Consider the following 15,267-nt stretch of genomic DNA (forward strand, 5'->3'; position numbering starts at 1 on the left):
ATCTACAGTACTGTAAATTTCAAATAACATGTAAAAAAATGATGCTTAAAATTAGCAAAGTGTATCCTCTTCCATCTAAGTTCAATTCAGTGTATTTTTTGCAGTTTTCATAAGTAGTATTTTGAAGTGTAAAATGTATGTCTCAGTGTCTTACCTTTGACCCCTTTTCTAAGTCTATATTCTAAAGACTTTTTCAGAAGTCATGATTAAATTGTGAATCTTCTTTCAGAATGGAATTGTGCACAGAGACCTGAAACTGGAAAACGTGCTACTGGATGAAAACTGTAACATAAAGGTAAGCTTTTATTCCCTCAGAAATCATATTCACTGATTCATGACCGACGGTTAAACGCAGACATGGTATATTCCCAGATTGCTGACTTCGGCCTGTCCAACCTTTACCACAAAGACAAGCTCCTTCAAACTTTCTGCGGCAGCCCGCTCTACGCTTCGCCGGAAATCGTCAACGGGAGGCCTTACCGAGGGCCGGAGGTGAGCGCCAAAGTTTTCATTTGATAATGCCTTCATGATCGTTAACACCTTTGTAATCATTGCCATTCGTTTCGCCTGTGTTCAAAGAGGAGCGTAGGTCTTAATCGCACTCTTTGATGGAATTAGCAACCGGGCGAAAGAAGCGCTCTCGTGAAACCCTGCCGTGTTTCGGGCAATATACAATAGAGCCCCAGGATACAACATAAACCCCTTGTGAGGTGTCAGGACATAACATGAATTCGCCGTTTGACTGGGGATAGTGACCTATGGTAATTAGCGAATGCGTTCCGAACCACCATTTCCCCAGGAAAAATTAATGCGTATTCATATTAAACATTGGTAACAACATAGCATTGTTTGCGTGTATTACACTTTTATAGAATTAAATGCCATTACAAATACTTTACATACAAGATTGAGCCTGTATCTAGAAATTCTCATATCTCGAACGACTTTTTCCTGTAAGAAATAACTGAAAACCATTTAATCCGCTCCCGACCTGCCAAAATCATCAACCCTAAATAGTTAGAAAACAGATCTTCCTGATAACTAAAAACACATCTAAATAGAAATTGAACATACATATACAGAAATAAGATAATTAAGATAATAATAAAATAACCCTAAAGTCCTGCCATGCTGTGTTACTTAATTTTTTACCTGTTCGTCAAACAAGATTTTTGCTCGAAAGATATCCATATCTTGAATTTCTTGTATCGAGATAGACAGTTTATAGAGGGTCCACTGTAATTATATTGGGAAAAGGAATTTATCTTTTACCTTTGTTGTGACTAGAGCTGGTACAGTGGAGTACATGGTGAAGTTAAGGCGAGTGGAGAAAGTGGATTGACTGTCAAAACCAGAACGGAAACAGGACCCACTCGCGAAACGTTTACCACAATTTTCTTTGAAAGACCGACGAAAGGGTGTGCCCACGATCCAGTGTTCGCTCTCGTACTCGGCTTGTAATCCGAACACGAAAGTGGATCTTCCGTAGCGAGCGATGGCAGTGTCAGGGGCGGAAAACTGGTCAGTAGCGGGACTGGGAGAGCAAGACGTGTTCGGAGTTCGGAAACGAGTTGTATGCCGGGACGGGAGAGCAGACGTGGTCGAGATCAAAACAGGTTGTAGCGGTAGACAAACAGGACCAAAATATGGGACAGGTGTGAGTCAGGGTTGAAAAATAGCTTGCCGTGTAAAAATTCGCAGATGTCCTGACCACAGGGGACGGATAGGAGTGGGTTTAAATAGGGATAGGGAGCCAATCAGACTCCGAGGCAGTTGGCGCCAAAGGAGCGGGCACAGGTAAATCACATCAGTAATCATGACATTGACATAAAAACAGATTTTAAAACTTCCACTTCGGGGGATTGTCGTGTCCGGAGAAGACTTTGTTTCTTTATCCGTCTCCTTATTTTTAATGATTCTCCCGATCGTTGATTACGGCCTTATTCCTATAACGATTTGTGAGCCTTCCTTGTATTTCTCGAAATTCATAAGAATGTTTGCCTTGGTTATCATGCTTTCACTTCTCCCTTTAGCTTCACTTGCAAGCTGTATTTATCACTTTAATATTTTTGATTATGGTTTACAGTCTACTATTATAATTTTTCACGTTATTTTTACATTTTGAGTTGGAATATTTGAGTAATTGCTATATGGATCAAAAACGTATGATCTTTTTAGCATTAAAGAAAATATAGAACCTTATGGGCAGCACGGCGACGCAGTGGTTAGCGCGTGTGCGGCACAGTTCTGAGGTCATGGGTTCAAATCCAGCTACCGGACTTCCTTTGCGGAGTTTGTATGTTCTCCCCGTTCTAGCGTGGGTTTCCTCCGGGCACTCCGGTTTCCTCCCACATTCCAAAAACATGCATTTCAGGTGAATTGGCCGGTTCAAATTGTCTCTAGGTGTGAATGAGCGAGCCAGTTGTCTGTCCCCGTGTGCCCTGCGATTGGCTGGCAACCAGTTCAGGGTGTCCCCTGCCCACTGCCGAAAGATAGCTGGGATGGGCTCCAGCACCCCCCGCGACCCTACTGAGGATAAGCGGTGCAGATAATGGATGGATGGATGGATAGAACCTTATAACAATTTTTCAATTTTCGGTGACAGTCCCATGTATATGGTTCCTGTTTCACCATAATTCACTTAATACGGGTGGTTATAGAACAGATGACCGACGAAAATCGAGGAAACACTGTATTTGGGTGTGCCTGTTCTCATGACATTTATCTTTTTTTGTTTGCAATGCAAACGTATTTGACTTTCAGGCATTTCAACGAAACTCGTTCCTCCCAAATATTTTGTGCCGGGTTGTGGCCACACCAAAGCGCCTTTGTAAACTTAATTTCACTTACATGAAACAAAAGATGTGAGAAAGCTTTCCCCTTAAACCTACAGAACTGAATCCTGACCTTTCTACATCTGCATAATTCACTATAATTACCTTGAGAGTCTTAAAAAAACCCGCCGCCGTCCGATTTTAATTGGAAATTACACATTCTGAATCGGGGTGAGGCCGCAAATTACAGCAAAGGCGTTGTCGAAAATAGCGCATAACAATAGGGTGCCCTACGATGCATTCTTGGTGGGATTCCAGAACCTCTTACCCAGTCTTATCTCATTTCCTCTTTTGTAAGGAGTTTGGAAACTAAAATTCCAATTCTGTAACCCTGCCGTCCATTCAATTCTACTAGTGAACAGTGTTGGGCACATTACTAAAAAAAGTCATTAGTTACCGTTACTAGTAATTACAAATTTCTGCATGTACTCATTTTTAAACCGACCCTTCAAAACTGCTTTTTAATAGCCACATTATAAAAGAAATAGAAGAAAAGGTGTACTCTAAAATGGAAGCAGTGAACCCTTCATATTTCTAGGTTTGTGCATTCTTGGGAGCTTGCCAACTAACAGTTAGCACACTCCATATCCATTTTGTCTTTTGTCTTTAAACCGCTGAATATTTTTTTCTCAATTTTTGGGTAATGTCAATGATCTTTTCTTTTTTTCTCCAGCCATGTTGTGTTGTAAATATAACTTTACAAATAAAAAGACCAAAATTCAGCACTCTACTGTAAAACTTTTGCCCATTGATATAGTTGTTCTTGTAAAAGTCATGCTACCTCATCACCTGCTGCCAAATATTCGCAACTGGTGAAAAACAACCAAATGCACACTGTATGTGCATATAAACTGTTCCCCTTTTTTCAGTATTTTTTTACAGTTGTAATTACTGCTTAGATGCAAGTATGTACAGAAGGGAGAATATCTCCATGATGGGAAATTCAGCATTCTCATACTCTGTGCTTGAGATGGCGACGCCATAACTGCATTTAGTTGTACCGTATGTTCCGGACTTTAAAGCGCACCTGATTGTAAGGCATACCCTCAAAATATTCTTTCATGACTTATTTGTTTCATATATTAGAGGCACTGTGACATGATTACTGATGCGAGGCACCTGTGTCTGCTCCTTTGGCACCAACTGCCTCGGACGCTGATTGGCTGCTTGTCTCTTTTTAAACCCCCTGTCTTCCTGTCACCCGTTGTCAGTCCATCTGCGAACCTCAGCTCCCGCTAGGCAAGGCTTTTCGACCCCGACTTTCTCCTGTCCTGATTCCTGTGCTATTCTCGTCTCCGACCCCTTTTCTGAACTCGATTTCGATTTTGCTCTCCCGTCCCAGCCATCGATCTGCTTTTCCCCGCTCACGACACTGCTTTCGCTTGACACGGAAGTGCCACTTCCGTGTTCCGAGAGATCTGCTACCCGTGACCGACGATCACCGGATCGTGGGTGCAAGCCTTCTCCTCCTTCTCAATAAAACTGAGAGAAACGAACGCAAGTGGGTCCTGTCTCCGTTTCTGGTCTCTGACACACTGGACTATAAAGCGAATGAAATTAGGATTGCAGTTAAAGCGAGGGTTGAATTAAAAAAACAAGATGTGAGTATACACGGTAGGAAGAATATCAGTTGGGAGTATTTTCGTATCCTCATACTCTATGTAATTGTGTGATTCACAATTCACAAACGCAGCATATTGTAACGACAGTTGGGTTTAAAAATGTTATCAATAATGTGTTACAGTACTTTTTACCGAGAAAAGTAATTGCATTCCAGTAATGCGTTCCTTTGTAACCGGTGAACAGCAGTCCCTCAATTCTCCATCGTATAATCGGCGTTGCACTCCCACATCATTCCCCCACATAGTTCTTACGTAACTAGGTCCTACCAAAGCCACACCGCATGAGATCGGTGGTCACAAAGTAATCGTTTCTGCCCGACAGAGCAAGGAGGAAAGGATTTATCTGGATGGAAAGTAGCCATTTCCCACCGGCGCGTCATTAAAACTGTAAAGGACGTGCCGGTGAAGCTTCGCAGCGTCGCGGAAAAGCCATTGGAGCGCTTATTAACGTCAATGTAATCTCCGAGGCATAATTCAAAGATCTGCTCTGATGCTAGGCAGGGCTGAGTTCTTTCCACAACATTTGTTTTAATGCCATGAGTCATTAAATCACATAAAGGCCACTCAGTCGCCGTTGCATAATGTAACATTCTTTAGCTTGGCCGCCTGCATAGGTACAGCTAATAGCGAATAGCTAGTCGTAAATTAACATTAGTTGTTTCTTTTTATTCTCTGCCGGACTATTTAAGGTGCAAATTGGGCGTTTATATCATGTACGTAAAACAATTATCCGACCAAAAGCTACCAAACAGATAATACCAAAAAATGGTATCACATTTATTGGTCAAATTTGTTTTTACCAGAGCATTACAATCTAATTGGAAATCCTGTATAGGAAAAGAATAAAGGCACAGAAAATATATAATAATTATCCTCTTTTTTTCTACCCCACTAGTGGAAAACTTCAACATCATTTTAAATGTGTTTTTTTGTTTGTTTTACGGTGCTTCTTGCTCCTTTTTATTATCGCTCCTTTTTATTATCGCTTTTTTGCTCCGTTATTAATCATCATGTTATATTTATTATTCTAAATATGATAATTCGTTTTTTGTTAATGCCCTTCTTTATTATAGTCTCTCTCTCTCTCTCTCTCTCTCTCTCTTAAGTTGATTATAAATCTACTTAGAACTTTCCTTGCATGTATATGACATTGCTGTTTTCCATCTGCCATCAGTATGTACCTGCATTTACTCATCTTCATTCATGCACTGTTTGCGTTGCATCGTCTGCTACAAGCCACATGAACTCCTCTTTCCACGATGCTTTTAATGTATGTCTACGTTTTGTAGCGTCATCAATTTTGTTAACTTCTTTTGAATATTTCTTCTGGAGCTGAGGTTTTGGCTCGATTCCTAACCACTTATCCATTTTTCTTGTGTTCTCTGTCCGTCTACTTTGGAATATGATATGCAAATGCACGACCTTATAAGGCTTGAGAAAGTCCGGAAGCACGAAGTTATTCGATGCGGGCTTCTGATCGGCGGCCAAGTATGCAAATTGTGAAACGAACCGAAACGAACCGAACCAAACTGAACGAAGATTTCGAAATCGGAATAAAGCAAACGTTTGATTTGAAAAAAAATCTTTATTTTTTATTTATATATATTTTTTTTAAGTTGTCGGCCACCCGGGCGGAGACATTTTGTAAGTTGTACGCCTGACGTAAAAAATGTACGCCCAGGGCCTCCGGGCAGACGTTATTTCAGACCCTGTATATACGTGTCTGTATATAGTGTATATCTTATTCATCTTTAATAGCAGGTCATCATTAGTCTTTTTCCTTTTTAATATGTCTTTAACTTGTTTTTTGGTACAAAAAATGTTTTCTGCAATTTGAGATTTTTAATTTTTTTTTTATGGCAAATTATTTTGCTAATGCTATGTATGTTTTCTGTTATTAGTCATCAGTTGCCATGCCATATCACGTATTTTGCTCACTGGATTGCTTTTCCCCCGCATTTTACGAAAGACATGTTAAAAAATGTAGGAAAAAATATTTTCTGGCGATGAACGTCAAAAAATATATAACAAAGAACGTATATTATATTGTCATAGATATCGTTCTGGAAAGGCCATTATCATTTACCTTTACTTGTTTTGAAAAAAACTGTTATCTTGCGTTCCTAGTTTATACGTTTAACAAGACTGTTTGCCATTTCTCCAGGTGGACAGCTGGGCACTGGGTGTGCTTTTATACACACTGGTGTACGGAACCATGCCATTTGACGGGGGAGACCACAAGAACCTCATTCGCCAGATCAGCAACGGCGAATACAAAGAGCCCACGCAATCCTCAGGTAGTTCATCTTTGACGTCAAAAAAGACAAAAAAATGAAACAAAAGTGCCGATAAAATATTACTCAAAAAGTTTGTTTGCTGCGTCATTACCCAATTACGACAGGTATATTCTGGGAATTTAATTATTTCCACCTTTTCTGTATCATCGCTTTCCTAAACTAGTGTTTTTATAAAATGTGGGGGTGCTAGTATCCATAAGGGGGCGGGGTTGGACGCGTCCGACCTTGGGGAACTTTAATTTAACTATTCTAAAATAATGTCAAGAACAAAAAATGGGCCGTAAGCCGGGACGGGAGAGCAGACGTGGTCGGGATCAAAACAGGTCGTAGCTGGAGACAAACAGGAGCAAAAACAGGACAGGTGGTCTGGGTCGAAAAAGGCTTGCCTTGTATACGCAGAGGTTCGCAGACCGACTGACAGGACTGGGTTCAAATAGTGACAGGGAGCCAATCAAAACCCGCGTCAGTTGGCGCCAAATGAGCGGGCACGGGTGCTTCACATCGGTAATCATGACACAAAGGGCAGCACAGACCACAGAATATTGCAAACTACAGAATAGTATTACACCATTGCCATCTAAAGCCTACAAGAGGGCAAGGAAAAACTCAAAAACCTCAGCATGAGGAAAATGAAGAAACCTTGAGAAGGGACCGCACATGAGGTAATCCTCCTTTCAGGATGACCAGGCTGCAATGGATCTTGCATGAAGAAACAATACAATTAAAAATAAAATGTAAAAAACTGAAGTATGAAATGAAAAGGATGATCAGGTTGAGAAAGTCTTGAAGCTTACGCTTAAGCTTTACGAACCCTGATTTTATATATTTTTGTTTTGCAGGTTAACGTTTTCATTTTTTTATACTTTTGAGCACTATTTTATTCTTTTCAGTACTTTTAGTACTACTTTTACAAGGAAAAATGAGATTGACACCCATGACTAGAAATCTACAACTTGGTTGACTTTCATTTCAGACGCACGTGGATTGATCCGCTGGATGCTGATGGTGAACCCGGAGAGGCGAGCCACAGTGGAGGACATTGCCAATCACTGGTGGGTGAACTGGGGCTGGAAAAACAGCGTTTGCGATTGCGACTCCCAGCGGGACCGCAATGGATCGCCTATGCTGGCCCGTCTAATCGACTGGCAGAACCGCACTGAGCCACGCGGTCCTGCTGCCTCCAAGCCGGTCGCGTTGACCCAACTCCTTCGCCAGAGGCCCAAAAAGTTAAAGAAGGGAGACGGCGGACAGGTGGAAGGCACCGGGGAAGACAAACCGGGACTGAAGAGACCGAAAGGTATCTTGAAAACCAGGGCAGCGGGGGAGCAGGTAACAATTGGCGTTGAGGACGGACAGAAAGCTGGGCTTGAACAGGCGGATGCAGAAGTTTCAAGTCCAGACCGAGAAGAAGAAGAAGTTCCATTTGGAGGAGGCTCCCCGGCAAAGATAGTTCCTACCCTGCCCAAAAAAGGCATCTTGAAGAACAACCAACAGCGAGAATCCGGGTACTACTCCTCCCCCGAACGCAGCGAGTCTTCCGAGCTCCTGTGCGGAGCCAGCATCTCCGTCCTCGCCACCTCGCCCCCAAGAAGAGCCATGGGACGAAAGGGTATCCTCAAACGTAACGGCAAGTACTCCACCTATAGCGGACCCCCTTCGGCGGCAGCCCTGGCGGCCCTTGGAGAACTTCCCCCCTCTGCCGCCGATTCAGGTCTATCCCGAAGTCAGAGTCGACCCTCCAGCATCGTCGGGGAGGACAAGTCGGCTGAGTGGCACCCCTCCACGCCGCGATCGCGCACCAAAATCAGAGCTTGCGTTTCAGCCGAGAACCTGCTGCGTTTGGCCAACTTTGCCAGTTTCCAGCCACCCTCTGCTCCATTGCAGGGCTCTAAATTCAGCACCAGGGGCAAAGGGTCCCCCCCGCAGGACAACGGCAGCTTTTCGTTGCTAGGAGACCTGGAGGACATGACTCAGGTGTACCAGCAAGCCCTGGACATCAGCAGCAACATCACATAAGAGTGGAAAAGGAAGCACGGATTTGCGTGTGTGTGTTTTTTGCCAAAACGACCGTTGGGTTACCGAAATAGCTTCTATGGGAGGTGTTCTGAACACGACAGAGGTTTTGTTGAAATTGTTTGGGAAACACACACACATACAAAAAAACGAATCAGTGCCATTATTTTGAAAGCCGAAAATGTTTACTTGAAAAATGAATCATAAAACATTTTTCACGTTATCACAATGAATTTGCAAAAACATTTGAGATAACGTAAATGAAAATGACCAAGGATCGTAAGAAAATACATTTAAAAAACGATTATAAGGCAGGCAGCACAGCGGCACAGTGGTTAGCACGTGTGCGTCACAGTTCTGAGGTCATGAGATTGAACCTCCTGTGCAGAGTTTGCATGTTCTCCCCGTGCTTGCGTGGGTTTCCTCCGGGCACTCCGGTTTCCTCCAACATTCGAAAAACATGCATTTCAGGTAAATTGGCCAGTCCAAATTGTCCCTCGGTGTGAATGAGCAAGCGAATTGTCTGTCCCTGTGTGCCCTGCGACTGCCTGGCAACCAGTTCAGGGTGTCCCCTGCCCACTGCCTGAAGATAGCTACAACAGCACATTTGAAAGTGCTTCAAGTACTGTTAAAAGAAGACAATAGGATACACCTGATTACACTCTTTACTTTTGTAAAGAAAAAAGTCTTATGAACCTGAAAATCTGTGGATTACATTTTTACCTCAGCTTTTATTTCAAAAGTTTGGAACATGGCAGTAACACAGCAGCAACACATCAGCACTTCAAATGGGTTGATGTTTTTTCATGTAGTTACAGCACCCGATTTGTTTGTGGTGGTAAATTTAGAACAGGCATGTTTTCAGCCACCTATAATTGTTTTTCAAGGATCGTGTGAGTCAACATGCAAAATTTTGGGAAACACGCTCTTTACCAAAAGATATTTTGCCGTGGCAGGTACGTGCTTACTTTAGAGTTATATTGGTAAGTTTTTGTACTTAATCTATAAATTGGCCGCATTGTTGTTTACGCCTCATGGTTAAAAACAACAACTTATAATCAGTTTTTAATGTTACACCGAGCTCAGAAATTCTAGAATAATGAAATTTTATCTTCAAAATGATCTAGCAAATTCTTGTGATAACGTGAAAAAGATCTGTGTGGACACACAAACTGCCATCCAAGTATATCCCTCAGCTCCAGTTTCCACGTTTACACAATCACAAAATGTAGTAGAAATACAATCTGGTGAGCACACAGGCTTTTGGGATCTTGACTTCCTTGTTTCTGACCTCTTTTTGGAAGAAAGGATTCAAAACCTAAAAAAAAAAAAAAACAGGGTCTTTTTCCAAAAAGTTGCCGATTTATTTATTGAGAGTTGTTTATTTTGTTGTTTTTGTGCAAAAACTTGACTGACGTTTGCTGTTACTGGAGTGCAAACTCAATTTATATAACCATTTTTGTGGGCTTGGGGTAAATCGGGTGTTAAACGTCCCCGTAATAATGGAATTCAAAAGGGGAATTTTGATATTTTTGGATACAGCTGGAACGATACTATCGTGATTGTGTAACCCTATTGGTTAGTAAAATGTAGGAAGTGCCTTTTTTAATGTATAATCACAAAATTCTGAGTTCTTTTTTGTGGCATTAGGGTGGCTCAATTCAGTGGCTGCCTCCTGGAGGCCTGAAGTAGAAGTGTTTCCTTTTTTTCACGCATAAGTGTCTTTCAACATAGTGTACAATGTTCAGAACTGGGCAGAGAGCAGTCAAGGATTTCCTGGGCTGAATTGATGACCCTCTGTAAGTTTTACTGTCTCTTGCCCTGCTTGTACTACAAATTTCAAGGCGGTATTTAGTCGATAGGTTGAGCGAGAACCATTTGGATGACTATGTAAGATGTAGGGTAGAGTACAGCCTATGATTTCCCTGGTTGTGTTGATGACACTCTGTAAGGTTCTCCTCTCTGCTGCCTTGCTCCTTTGGAAAATTTAATGGCGGGCTATTGCAGGTTATGTTGAGCAAAAACAATAAGGATTACATTAGAAGTGTACATTGTTCACAACTGGGCAGAGAGCAGCCAATTTTTTTTCTGGGCTTTGTTGATAACACTGTAAGGTTCTCCTGTTTGCTGCCGCGCTTGTACAGTGAATTGCATTGCAGCATATAGCAGGTTATGTCGAGTAAAAACGATTAGAATTACAGCGTAGTGTATGTTGTTCAGAACTCAGCAGAGAGCAGCCCATGATATTCTAGGCTGTGCTGATGACACCTCATAAGGTTATCCTGTCTGTTGCCGTGTCGGTACAGTGAATTTCATGGCGGGATAGAGCAGTTACATTGAGTGAGAACAGTTATGTTTACAACATAGTGAACAAAGTTCACAACTGGACAGTGAGCAGCCCATTATATTCTGGGCTGTTTTAAGGTTTGATGGGAAGTTGATTTGAAGGAAGAGAGGAAAGTGACAAAAGGAAGTTTGCCGGGTTTGTTTAAAGTAGAGGGACTCGTACGTTGAATTAGATTAGCTCAAGTGAATGTTCTGCAACCAAAGAACGAGCTTTGACATCATTATCCAGGAATCCCCCCCGTGGCGCCCAGTCGACCTTACCTGGAGCCGGTTGCTCGAGCTTTAAAACTTTTAAAGAGACGGTGGAATAATCAATCAGGCCTTGAATGTTCCTGGTGTGAAGGTAGGCTCGCTTTGCTGATCCATAAAAAATCACAAAGAAACAAATTGTATTGCATTCAATTGCTTTTTTATTCTTATTATTATTGTTAACTGGATTTACAGTGATGGAATTATACTATGTTAGTATTTTTGCTTTCTTTTATTATCCGTATGTTTTTGATTTTACAAAATATCAATGATTTTCTTTTTTTTATCACAAGGCTGGAAATCGTTTTCTTTTTCATTCAATTCGGGCAAATCTGGTCACAGTCTTCCACTTTATGTTGGCTCACATTGAATAAACCAAAATAATAAAGGAAAAATGTCAAAGAATTTGCCAAAGTCTGCGTCCAAAGTGCTGGAAGAACGCGTATCGATAAAACTGGAACGATTTCTGTCTGTGAGTGGATTTATAGGTAAACTTGACTGGATATTTTTATGACTAAGAATAACTTAGCATTATGTTATTTAAGTATTCTTTCTTTTCTTGTGGCTTATTACTCGCTGACTGCCAAGGTGATTATTTCATGTGCCTTTGCTATTGTCTAATTTTTTTATAATGCCAATGATTATCGCTGTATGTTTTTTAAACTTGTATTTATTGGTGATGAAGCCATTTCAAGTCGTGCTTTCAGGCAAACTCGGCGTCACCGTGACGAATCGAGTTTAACCGTGCCACTCCTTTTGAAAATGTCTTAAAAGTCTCAGCACAATATTCGAGGTGCCGTGACAAGTCACAAATCAACAATAAACTGATCTTGAGTGACATAACAGCCTCATGTAATCTTTGTTTAATTGTGTCTCTTATTTTCAAAGGGGAAACAAATCCTCCCTGTCATGTACCGGAACTGGATCAGGACCCAAACGCGTGACGTTTCTATCACAAGCCTTTTAGTTTACGGGAAATGGGGAGTCATGCATGTTAGGCAGCGGTCTGGCGTGAAAAGACAGGAAGGCAGAGACCGACAAGATCGATACCAATTGTCCGACCAGATATTGGACAGATGGGGTCGATACTGGACAGGATGGAACAGACAGAATTGATATTGAAACAGGATATCGAAATTAAACAGGACAAACGAGACGAGAACAAAAACTGGAGAGAATAATAAACAGGACAAAAATAGACGGGAAGGAAACTGAAAACTGATATTAAACAGGACAAAAAAAACGGGAACAATACCGGACAGGAAACAGGACCGAGTCAAAACCCACATCATGCGGGGCAGAGATTCGTTGACGGACTGACAAAGGAAGAGTGAGAGCACTGAACTTAAATAGAGGGAAAGCCAATCTGTCAACGAGCTGCAGCTGGCACCTCACGGGTGTGGCCAATTGGGCGCCATGACAACGGTGACATTCCCAGGACCGAAATACGGTATTGCCTCGGTATTTTAAAGGGACAGTGTGTAATACTTGACCATTAGATGTACTTGTAATGTGTAGTGCAAACAAAAACAAAGCACAAGGAAGAATACTATGGAGACAAACTGCATCATTTTCCTTCTCATCTTGCAAAGAAAGAAAAAAAGGATAGGGGTAAAAGAAAAGGAATACAAATTAAGAAAAGAAGGCAGCACGGCGGCGCAGTGGTTAGCGCTTGTGCGGCACAGTTCATGTCATGGGAACCTGTCGTGGGTTCAAATCCAGCTCCAGACTTCCTGTGCGGAGTTTGTAAGTCCTCCGGGCACTCCGGTTTCCTCCCACGTTCCAAAAACATGCATTTCAGGTGAATTGGCCGGTCCAAATTGTCCCTAGGTGTGAATGAGCGAATGAGTTGTCTGTCCCTGTGTGCCCTGCGAATGGCTGGCAACCAGTTCAGGGTGTCCCCTGCCCACTGCCCGGAGATGGCTGAGATGGGCCCCAGCCCCCCCTCCCCCCGCGACCCTAATGAGGATAAGCGGTACGGCTGATGAGATGAGATGAGATTAAGAAAAGAAAAAGGGAAGAAAAGGAAAGAAAAGATGCAAGAAGAAAGACAGATTATAAAAGAAAAGAAAAAAGGATGAAGAAAAGAGTAAATAAAATAGTAAAGGAAAAAAAGAAGAAAAGAAAGATGAGAGAAAAATGGAGAAATAAGAACAAGGTAAAAAAATGGAAAAAATGATAAAAAGAGAAAAGGGAAAATAACTAATAGAACAGAAGGGAGAAAAGCATGGAAAAAAAGACAGAATCAACTGAGGAAAATAAAATAAATGGGGTTTTGTCTTTTGGTGGTAGCTTTAGTAGCAAGATGGCCGACAATGATGTCAGCTCCCTCTTGGTGAATCTCATATTATGCCAAATAAATACAAATTGTTCAACCAATAAATATTCAAAAATGCATGTTTACATGATATTTCATGTAATTTTGCTTGTTATTCAAAATAATAATTGTTATTTTAATTATTTTTTACCAATAGGAGGCAGTAAATAATACACAATGTACCTCAGCACTTGAGTGACTTTGTATCCCAATCGAGTAATTTTTCTTCGGTATTCAAACGGAAAATGGAAAATCAAACACACCCCTGTGAAAAACACTTTTATTCACACCTGACTCACACCTGTTTTTGTTTCTTTTCTTACCCAAAATTGATCAACTCAGATTGGTTGCCACAATGCTATTTTTTGAACACACCCCTTTGAACTATCTGCCCAATCGCACAGTCTTCGGAGCGTGCCTATTATGAATGCTGGTCTTGTTTGTTTTCTGAAAATCTACTACACTTACTGGTAACTTGTTTGGCATGTAACAATAAAAATTATTCTAAAACTTGAGATATTCTGGTTAGTCACGTTGCACTGCTATTATTACAGTGGCTTACGAAATTATTTGGCCCCCTTGAACTTTGTGACCTTTTGCCACATTTCAGACTTCAAACATCAAGATATAAAACTGTAATTTCTTGAGAAACATCAACAATAAGTAGGACACAATCCTGAAGTGAAACACACTTTATTGGATATTTTAAACTTTTTTAACAAATAAAAAGGGAAAAAAATGCAAAATGATTCGGCCCCTTTACTTTCAGTGCAGCAAACTCTGACCAGAAGTTCAATGAGGATCTCTGAAGGATTCAATGTTGATCTAAATGACTAACGATGATAAATGGAATCTACCTGTGTGTTATCAAGTCTCTGTATAAACGCACCTGCACTGTGATTGTCTCAGAGGTCTGTTTAAAGCACAGAGAACATCATGAAGAACGAGGAACACACCAGGCAGGTCCGAGATACTGTTGTGGAGAAGTTTAAAGCTGGATTTGGATACAAGCCACTGTACATTACTGCGCAGGTGCAGTTTTCACCTTATATCAGATACTTAAACCATAAAACACTGTGGGAAAAATGATACACGTAAACTCGCAAAAAAAAAAAGCCTTGTGTATTGGTTGATTTCTTTGGGACAGATACCTTTTTTCTACCCCAAGGCAGAAATGCCACAGTTATACTTTTTTTTTGTCACATTTATTTTTTTCCTAGCTTTTCTATCAAGCACGCATGTATTGGTAATTTTCTTAAACTAAACATTTATGATCCAGAATTATCTAACATCAGCCAATGACGACATGAGAGAACAGCCATAGATTTTTCTTACAATGGAAAAACTTGTTAGTCTGCTCCAGGAATCTAATCATCTTATAGAATATAGGTTTTTGAGTTTTTCCTTGCCCTCATGTAGGTTTTAGATCACAGGTCTGTAGTTTGCAATTGTCTGTGGTCTGTGCAGCCCTCTAGGACTCCTGTGGATAAGGGCTATACAAATAAACATAACTTAACTTTACTTGACTTTTCACGCATGTTCCAATAAATATTACATCCCAAGATGAACAAACCACCTAAAAAGGGAAA

The 15,267-nt window shown here is 41.1% G+C and overlaps 1 protein-coding gene across 2 annotated transcripts in view; it reads left to right on the forward strand.

The window, feature by feature from the left end:
- The window catches only part of nuak1b (NUAK family, SNF1-like kinase, 1b), a 39,795-nt gene extending 27,591 nt beyond the window's left edge, over positions 1–12,204 (forward strand). For both annotated transcript variants that reach the window (XM_088340567.1, XM_088340568.1), the window contains exons 4-7: positions 230–295; positions 373–492; positions 6,621–6,753; positions 7,727–12,204. In XM_088340567.1, the coding sequence (XP_088196693.1) occupies positions 230–295; positions 373–492; positions 6,621–6,753; positions 7,727–8,769 (1,362 nt within the window). In that variant the 3' untranslated portion in view covers positions 8,770–12,204. The remainder of the gene's footprint in view (positions 1–229; positions 296–372; positions 493–6,620; positions 6,754–7,726) is intronic.
- Positions 12,205–15,267: the final 3,063 nt, after the last annotated feature.

This window comes from Urocampus carinirostris, chromosome 7 (genome assembly GCF_059441175.1).
Source record: "Urocampus carinirostris isolate Australia breed hairy pipefish chromosome 7, RoL_Ucar_1.0, whole genome shotgun sequence".
Taxonomy (NCBI): Eukaryota; Metazoa; Chordata; class Actinopteri; order Syngnathiformes; family Syngnathidae; genus Urocampus; species Urocampus carinirostris.